Source organism: Phasianus colchicus, chromosome 30 (assembly GCF_987193195.1).
Source record: "Phasianus colchicus chromosome 30, bPhaCol1.hap1.1, whole genome shotgun sequence".
Lineage (NCBI taxonomy): Eukaryota > Metazoa > Chordata > Aves > Galliformes > Phasianidae > Phasianus > Phasianus colchicus.
Genome location: NC_143465.1, coordinates 317079 through 325292, shown reverse-complemented (window position 1 = coordinate 325292; position 8214 = coordinate 317079). Strand labels below are relative to the sequence as shown.

Sequence of the window (8214 nt, the reverse complement as noted above, 5' to 3'; positions counted from 1 at the left end):
CGACTGCCGTTTTCTGTATTCACGTCTGTCCGAGAAGAAAGCTGGCGGCGCTGGCGCTGACCAGGGAGAGGGAGGCCGGGGGCCGGAAAGCTCTCGGGCTGCGGCTCCAGGGCAGGCAGAGGAAGTCACGGCGCCGGTGACATCAGCCGGGCTGCTGGGACCTGCGTGCTGTCACGCTGCGTTTCCGTGACGACGGCGGGCTCTCCCCGAGGAGCCGAGGGCAGCTTTGCTGCTGAGTTCGTTACCCGACGAAGCCCGACGCGGGGGGGCTGGGCAGACAGTCTTGCCAAAGAGGCCCGTGCTGCAGCAAGATTGACAGCACGACGCCTTTTGTTCCCCTTGAGCCCTGGCCAGGCTTCGGGGCGAAAACCAAGAGGAGAAAGAGGGCAGCGGCTGTTCCCTCGGACTGCTCCGTACATTGGTTTACTGTGTGCTAGAAAGGCTGGAGCTGCTTGCAGCGGCTCTGGACGCCTCACTCGTGGGATGGATGCATTGCTGTGCAACTTCCCCATGGCTGGGAGAGGTTCTTCAGATCCTCCCTGCAAACGGGGCTCCCCAGTGACTGCGGATCTGGCTGATGGTAAAGTGCTGGGGCAATTGGTCGTGGATCTTTCTTCACCACTGTGCTCACGTGGCAATGAGTAGGCCCACTGCCTTGCTTATTCCCTTTACTGCTAAGCTTCTCTTTTGGCTATAGACGCTGCCAATATTACTGTTGGTTTTATTTTGTCATAGGCAGTAAAATAAGCCTATCCCAAAGACGTTGGTGTCTTTGTTGCAGCTGTTGAGCCCACCGATTGGCACAACAGCATTAACACATGATGGGCACGTAACTTGGACATCAGGAACGTGACTTCAAAGGCTTCAAAGCATCGGGAATGTCTCCTTTGGAGAGAGACTGAGAGGTTTGGGCTTGTTGAGCCCGGAGAACAGAAGGCTCATGGGAGACCGTGTGGCTGCCTTTCAGTACACGGGGCCTCACAGATCACCCTTGCTGAGGGTGAGCACTATTCCCTCATTGAGGACATTGATGAAGATGTTGAACAAGACCGGACCCAGCACCGACCCCTGAGGAACACCGCTGGTTACAGGTCTCCAACCGGACTCTGCACCGCCAACGACGACCCTCTGCGCTCTGCCAGTCAGCCAGTTCTCAACCCACCTCACTGTCCACTCATCTGTCCACACTTCCTCAGCTTTGTCATAAGGATGTTGTGGGAGACGGTATCAAACGCCTTGCTGAAAGCAAGGTAGACTACATGCACTACATCCACCCAGCCAGTGACAACATCGTAGAAGGCTACCAGGTTGGTCAAGCATGCCCTCCCCCTGGTGAACCCTTGCTGATTACTCCTGATAACCTCCTTTTCTTCCAGTTGTCTGGAGATGGCATCCAGCACAAGCTGTTCCATCACCTTTCCAGGGACAGAGGTGTGCCCAGGTGGCCAAGAGGGCCAACAGCATCTTGCATTAGAAATAGCGTGGCCAGCAGGAGCAGGGAGGGAATCATCCCCCTGTACTCAGCCCTGGTGAGGCCACGCATTGAGCGCTGTGTTCAGTTTTGGGCCGCTCACTACAAAAAAAGACATTGAGGCCCTGGAACGTGTCCAGAGAAGGGCAACAAAGCTGGTATGGGGTCTGGAACACAGGCCTTACGAGGAGCGGCTGAAGGAGTTGGGGTTGTTCAGTCTGGAGAAGAGGAGGCTCAGAGGAGACCTCATTGCAATCTACAACTTCCTGAATGGAGGCTGTGATGAGGAGGGGTTTGGCCTCGTCTCCCAGGCAACAAACAGGACCCGAGGAAATGGCCATAAGTTGTACCAGAGGAGGTTTAGGTTAGACATAAGGAAGAACTTGTTCTCTCAGAGAGCAGCCAGGCACTGGAATGGCTGCCCAGGAAGGTGGTGGAGTCGCCGTCCCTGGCAGTGTTCATGAGGCATCTGGATTAGGAGTTACAGGATATGGTTTAGTGCTTGTGGTAGCAATGGTGATGGAAGGATGGTTTTTTCTCCTTTCCTTTTTCTTCTTTTCTTCCCTTCCTTTCCTTTTTTTCCTTTTTTCATTTTGTTTTCTGTTTTCCATCTTTTCTTTCCCTCTCCCCTTTTCTTTCCCTCTCCCCTTTTCTTTCCCTCTCCCCTTTTCTTTCCCTCTCCCCTTTTCTTTCCCTCTCCCCTTTTCTTTCCCTCTCCCCTTTTCTTTCCCTCTCCCCTTTTCTTTCCCTCTCCCCTTTTCTTTCCCTCTCCCCTTTTCTTTCCCTCTCCCCTTTTCTTTCCCTCTCCCCTTTTCTTTCCCTCTCCCCTTTTCTTTCCCTCTCCCCTTTTCTTTCCCTCTCCCCTTTTCTTTCCCTCTCCCCTTTTCTTTCCGTCTCTTTTCATCTCTTCCCCTTTCTTTCCTTTTTTCATTTCTTTTGATTCATTTTGTTTAGTACTTTCTTACTTTTCATCTTTTAGATTCCTTTCTAAAAGAAAAGATAGAATGGGGGACAATAATTAAAGAAACAAAACCTGCTTTGAAAGCCATGGGGCCGGATGGATTGAACCTTGGGGTGCTGAGGGGGTTGGCAGACGTGGCTGCCAAGCCGCTCTCCATCATCCTTCAGCAGTCCTGGCTAATTGGGGATGTGTCCTGGCTGTCCCTGAACGTGTTTAAAGAGCTCTGGATGTGGTGCTCAGGGACATGATTGAGTGGTGGGTTGTTAGAGTTAGGGGAGTATGGTCAGGTTGCGGTTGGACTCGATGATCTTTCGGGTCTTTTCCAACCTGATCCATTCTATGATTCTACGGATTTAACAGCAGCGTTCTTGTGGGAGCTGCATTGAAACTTGCAGTGTCTCTGGGTCCCCAGAATTACTTTCTCCAAGCTGATTCGTAGGTGCTGGCACTTCTTTAAAGCAAGAGCAGCTGCTGATGGGAGGAAGGTAGTTCAGGCTCATGAGCTCTGCAGCATCTCCCAGGATGGTACCAGAGGAGGCAGGAATGATATTGCAGAAGATGAGAAGCTCCCCAGCAGGAAGCCAGAAACCCTGCGGGAGAGTCGGAGCACGTGTGGATGCCCAGGAGGTAATGCAGCCCCAGTATTTGAGAAGCGCGTGGCCAAGGAGCTGCGGCCCAAGAACAGAGCTATTCCGCCTTTGCAGAATAGCTGGCATCCCAAGAAGGACTCGTCTGTCCTTGTAAAAAGCAGGGGGAGGGCACGTCCAAATGCTTGCTGGTTGCTTGGGAGCTCAAATCCTCCAAGCTGGAGGCAGCCTGGGGGTAACATCTCCTTGGTCCGATTGTGCAGCACCTGAGCAAGAACTGGCTGCATGAGGGTCATCTTAATTTCTCTGTTCTTTTACTTAAATAAACCCGTTGGGAGACCGTGGTGTTGGTTTCCTAAAATTTGGATCTGGGAGGTGAGCACGCCCTTTGCTTATGATGGAAGCACAGAAGTGATGCGGGCACTCGCTGAGGTCACAGTCATCGCCGAGGTGGGAGCGTTTGTGGCACAGCCGGTGAGCAGAGCTGGTGCTCTGGTGAGTGTGCTGCACGCAGAGACTGAGCTGTGAGCTTTCCTTGAGAGATCACCCTGCGAGAGCCCGTCGGAAGCACCGCTGCGGCGTGTGCGTGAGCTGGGCACAGCTCAGGCTGAGCAGGCCGAGCAGGTGAGCTGGGTTTGGTGCTGGGTGGTTGCCGGGAGGTGTCTCAGCAGGAAAGCTGGGCTGGGGTGGGCACGCTGCATCAGCCCTCGTCCCGGCTGGCAGTGAGACAGAGGGAGTTTTCTTCAGGACAGCAACACCAGCCATGTGCTTCAAGGCACGTAACTATTGAGGAGATGGAGAACGCTTGCTGTCAGAAATCATGGCAGCTGTACAGGAGCTGGGTGTATTTTGGGGACAGTCCTTGTAACCAGCTGGTTTCGAGACATTGCCCTGCCCGAGAGTCTAAACTGCACAGCAGAAGAATGCTGGGAAAATGCTTCTTCCTCACTGTTTTTCACTTGCAGGTTCTTTCCTTAGGGTTCCTTTTTCCTTTCCAAAAGGAGATTTTGGGGATCGAGGCACTTGAAGAGAGAGTGAAGCCAGCTCTTTCCAACAGTGCGGGCAGTCCCTGTGGAGAGGACCCCGGGAACTTGAGCTTCCCCTGAGACGTTCCCCAGCATGTCTCAGCAGGGAGACGGACGCAGTTGCCATCGCTGCTTTGCGCGTGGAAAGGTATGGCTGGGTTTCTTTCGCTTGGGTTTCTCCTTTCTCTGGTTTTGGAGGGGAAGGGGTGGAGCAGGGGGAGCCCTGCTGGTCCTTTGTTAGCTCAGTAAGCGGCTGGGTTGTGCACTTGCAGCAACAGGACAGCATTGCCAGGCTCCTTAACCTGCTGGGGCAGGGTGGGAGCAGAGAGCGGGCACTGCCCTCCTGCCAGCTGCACCTGGTTATGGTTTGCCAGCTGCCCTGGGTTTCTGCTGAGAAGTTAGTTCTAGCTGCCTGCAGTAGTAAAGGGTGGGGAAGAAATAGTGGTGAAGAGCTAAGGCTGTGTACGGTAATTTTGCATGGGTTGAACTGTGGCACCTGAAGTCACTGTTTCCCTCGGAATAATGCTGGTGTTTGCAGGTGTGTTGGTTTAACCCCCCGAAGTGATGTCTGAGAGCGCCCGTCTTCTCCACCTGAACGATGAGAAAGCTGGATATGCCCAGAAATTGCAGCGCGTGCAGATGTTGTGAATGCGCTCCCAAATGTTTCCGTTAGTGATAACTAACGTCTCAGCACTCTGATACCCACCTCTGGCACCATCTGGAACGCTGCATCTCTTTGCAAACGTTGGGTGGCTGTTTCCATGGCCCTTCCTTTATTTCTGTCCTCAGAAGCAGCGCGGCGCGGTTCCCTGTGCTAGGGAGCAGCACCCAGCAGGCTGCCAGAGATCCAACAGCGCCTTGCAGCGCACAGAGGGACGCGATGGGGACGGACCATCCTTAGCACCACGCAAAAGTGAGTCTCTGCAGTCCTCTGTCATGAAGTATGGAAGAATGCATTTTAAGTATTACTTCTGAGCGGTGCAGCACTGCAGGGGTGTCCGGTAACCATGGTGGAAGCATTAGAGAGGCCGACAGCAACAGATGGCAGCAGTGAGACAGAAGTGTGTGTGTAAGTGGTGGTGCTCAGAGCTGAGTGCATTCCCTGTAGGGACAAAAAATCCGTGCCTCGACTTTTGCAGCTGATAGCGTTTTGTGTGCTGACGCAGCTTTGCTCTGCAGCATGCAGAGCTGTCAGGCAGACTGGGGTTCCTCTGCTGCCACCTGAGCGGGAATGAGAGCAGTAGTGCTTTGTGCAAGCGCACTGCAGTTTAAAGATCAGTTTCTGTTCTGGCTGTAGAAGAGTGTCTTTTGGTTTTTGTGGTGGACGTGGGCTAACAGGACAGTGCTGCTCCTGGTGTCTGTGAAATCAACACACAATCTGTTGTTGTAGGGACGGAGCCTGCGCGTCCATGGAATGGTGCTGGGCTTGGGGGGAAACGGAAAGCCTCCCCAGGTAAGAAGCTCTTGTGAGCTGTGGTGTGGGTACCTGCCTCTAAATAGGGCTGCATGAAGGGCTGTGTGGGATGGAGGAGAAAAGAAGGGGCACTGCAGATCTGTGCTGACTGCAGAAATGGCACAGCGTTGTAGCAGCAGAAAGGCCAATTGAAGAAACTACGCTTGAGGAGCAGAAGTTTGTGGTTGGCTGTGCTAAAATGCTCCTCCAAAGAGATGCTCTTCATGTCTTTCTTGTTTCCTTTCTGACAGAAGCTGATGCAAGCAGGCTTGCAGTGAAGCGCAGCCTTGCAGGAAGCCAGGGGAGGAGCATGGAGTGTGGCACAGCCCCCAAGAGAGGTACAGACACACAGCAGCATCTGGGTTTGGTGCACTGTCTTTCTAGTTAGGCTTTCTGTCTGTCCTTTCCTGGGACTGCTGTCGTTGCGTGTTGCTTGAGATCTTAATCCCTGGGGATTACAGTTGCCTTTCCTGTCCCAATTGGAAATGGCCCACAGTTCAGCCAAGATCCCAAGGTCCATTGCTGTGAACACTCGAGAGTTCCTAGCATTGTGGCCCATTTTGCAGACCGAAGGCAGTGTGTGACTCTCTTTTAATCTTGCTGCTTCCCCTTGCTTGATTTGAACAGGGAGAGGTGCTGAGCCAAACGGCAAGATGTACGCGAAAGCTCCTCTCCAGGCTCCAGGAGGGCTTCCTGGAACAGCAGGTCCCAGCAGAGGGGAAAGACCTTCCCCTGCAGTTGACAACCACTCCCTCTCCAAGACCATGGCTGCAAGAAAGCGCAAGGGAGTGGAGGAAGAGGAGCAAAAAGCAGAGCTGTGGCCTGCCAAGAAACAAGTGAAGGTGGAGCGCGATGGGGAGAAGGCTCAGAGCCCACATCAGAGCAGAGGCGGTGTGCCAGCTCCAGCAACACACCCTGGGCCTGCCCCAGCGCCGACTGAGCGGTTCCGGACCTCAAAGCGAAGAGGTAGGAAGGTGCTGCAGCTGCCCTGGTGAGGTGCTTCCCTTATCAGGTGCATGGAGTTTGCTTAGGATTTGCTTTGCTTTCTCCTTCTCTCTGCGGAGAGGGGAAAAGAGTAGAAGGCTGCCGAGTCCAATGGCAAGGAAGTGCCAGAAAGTGTAACCCTCTCTTTTCCCATGAAATCCATGACGGCCTTCTGCTTGTCCCACTGGAAATACCCTTCCCTGAGAGGCTTCCTAGCCTGTTTTCATGTACCCATGTTTCCGCGGTTTTGCTGTTGACAAACTGAATTTCTCTCCTCTTTCTCTATAGCAAGACGACAACGACAAAAAGAGAGGAGAGCAGAAATGAAGAAGGCTGCTCTGAGAGCTGCCGCTGCACGTGCAGAGGTGAGTCCTCGGTGAGCACAGACACGGCTCTTGTAGTTCTCTGTCTGTCAGACGTGAAGGGGATTGTAGAATGCTGGGGGAAGCGGTGTCCTACTTTGACGCTCGCTTTCTTTCTTTCCAGTCCTCCACAATGAACAGCCTTGTGGAGATGATGGAGAAGCTGCAGCTGAAGGACTGAGTGGAGGAGCATCAGAAGGCAGCGGCTTCGTGGCAGCAGCCCAACTTGGCACTCTGGTTGCAGTCCATCAATAAACAATTGGAGCTTTGTATTCACAAAGAGCGCACGGCCTGATTTGTCCAGTGGCACTCAGTGAGCTGCTGCACCACCTCCTCGTTATTCCACTCGCGGCGCTGGGTCAGAACTCCCACATCTCCATCAGGGGATGCTGCAGGTTATAGAAGCAATGGATGCACCAGTCCTTGGCCCTGCCCATAAACGCACTGCCTGCAAAGCACGTGCACAGAACTGCGAGTAGCACGGCCTGAGCACAGGCGCGCTGAGTTAGAGAACAGCTGTCTCGAGCTGTCTGAGTTTCTCGGGGCAGCACTGAGCAGAAGTGAGCGTGTGCCCCTCACCCTGCAGGCGTCTCTGTTGGGGGAAGAGAGGCTCCGCCGGCTGCCTGATCCCGGAAGGCAGAGGTGTTCTCCTGACTTCTCTGCAGTGCTACCTTGCCTCATTGTCCCCCCTCTCTTCAGCCGTTTTGATGCTACTTTTCATCCTTTGGGCAGAGCTTGAGTCACTCTCATCATCGCACAGCTTTGTACTGAGCGGTGTGGAATTTTCTGGCTTTGCTCTTAAAAGCCTAGGCTGAAAACTGCAGCGTGCATGCTTAGTTTACATGGGGACATGGGGGGGGACATCCTCTAACCCCCATTATCGAAAAATAAACCTTAATTGCAAAAGTGAGGGGTGTCAACCCCTGACCCATGGGAACAAAGTGGTCCGTGGGGGTGACACTGTGGGGGTGTCCCCATCTCCAGTACGTGACACCACCAGGGTGCCATGAAGGTGTCCCCAACTTTGGTGGTGTGACAGCACGATGCTGTGTCCCCACTTCTCCAGGAAGTCCTCCAGCTGGTTACAGTGTCCCCAGCTTCGGCTCAACGTCCCCAGGGGGTCCTTTTGTCCCCTCTGCATGACGGTGACACCCGATGCTGGCTGCCGAACGCGACACCCGATGACGATGACACCGCGTCACGGCTGTGCCACGCTGGTGTCACACAGTCCCCTCTGGTGGTGGCACAGAGTTCACCACCGTGCGTGTCCACATCCTCATGTCAGACGATGGTGACAGCGCCAGAGGACTCCAGTGTCACCAGGTCCAGCTCTAGGTGGGCCTGGAGGGGTGACAAAGAACAGTGAGAGGC

General features: G+C 53.9%; 2 protein-coding genes across 6 annotated transcripts in view; one reads left to right on the top strand and one right to left on the bottom strand.

The window, feature by feature from the left end:
- The window catches only part of LOC149914304 (uncharacterized), a 162854-nt gene that overhangs the window by 143942 nt on the left and 10698 nt on the right, over positions 1 to 8214 (bottom strand). The gene's annotated exons all lie outside the window — the stretch shown is intronic.
- LOC149914305 (zinc finger CCCH domain-containing protein 11A-like) lies at positions 2470 to 7123 on the top strand. Its single transcript, XM_090127089.1, has 7 exons — positions 2470 to 4192; positions 4834 to 4957; positions 5435 to 5497; positions 5749 to 5835; positions 6125 to 6463; positions 6770 to 6846; positions 6968 to 7123. The coding sequence occupies exons 1-7, from the start codon at positions 4139 to 4141 to the stop codon at positions 7022 to 7024; spliced, it is 801 nt and encodes a 266-aa protein (XP_089983215.1). The 5' UTR covers positions 2470 to 4138; the 3' UTR covers positions 7025 to 7123.

Bases quoted from the DNA above. Each gene is read 5' to 3' on its own strand.
- LOC149914305 (XM_090127089.1), top strand. From the start codon at position 4,139: ATGTCTCAGCAGGGAGACGGACGCAGTTGCCATCGCTGCTTTGCGCGT. The intron at 5,498-5,748 runs GTAAGAAGCTCT...CCTTTCTGACAG, and splicing joins GAAACGGAAAGCCTCCCCAG to AAGCTGATGCAAGCAGGCTT. The intron at 6,847-6,967 runs GTGAGTCCTCGG...CTTTCTTTCCAG, and splicing joins CTGCCGCTGCACGTGCAGAG to TCCTCCACAATGAACAGCCT.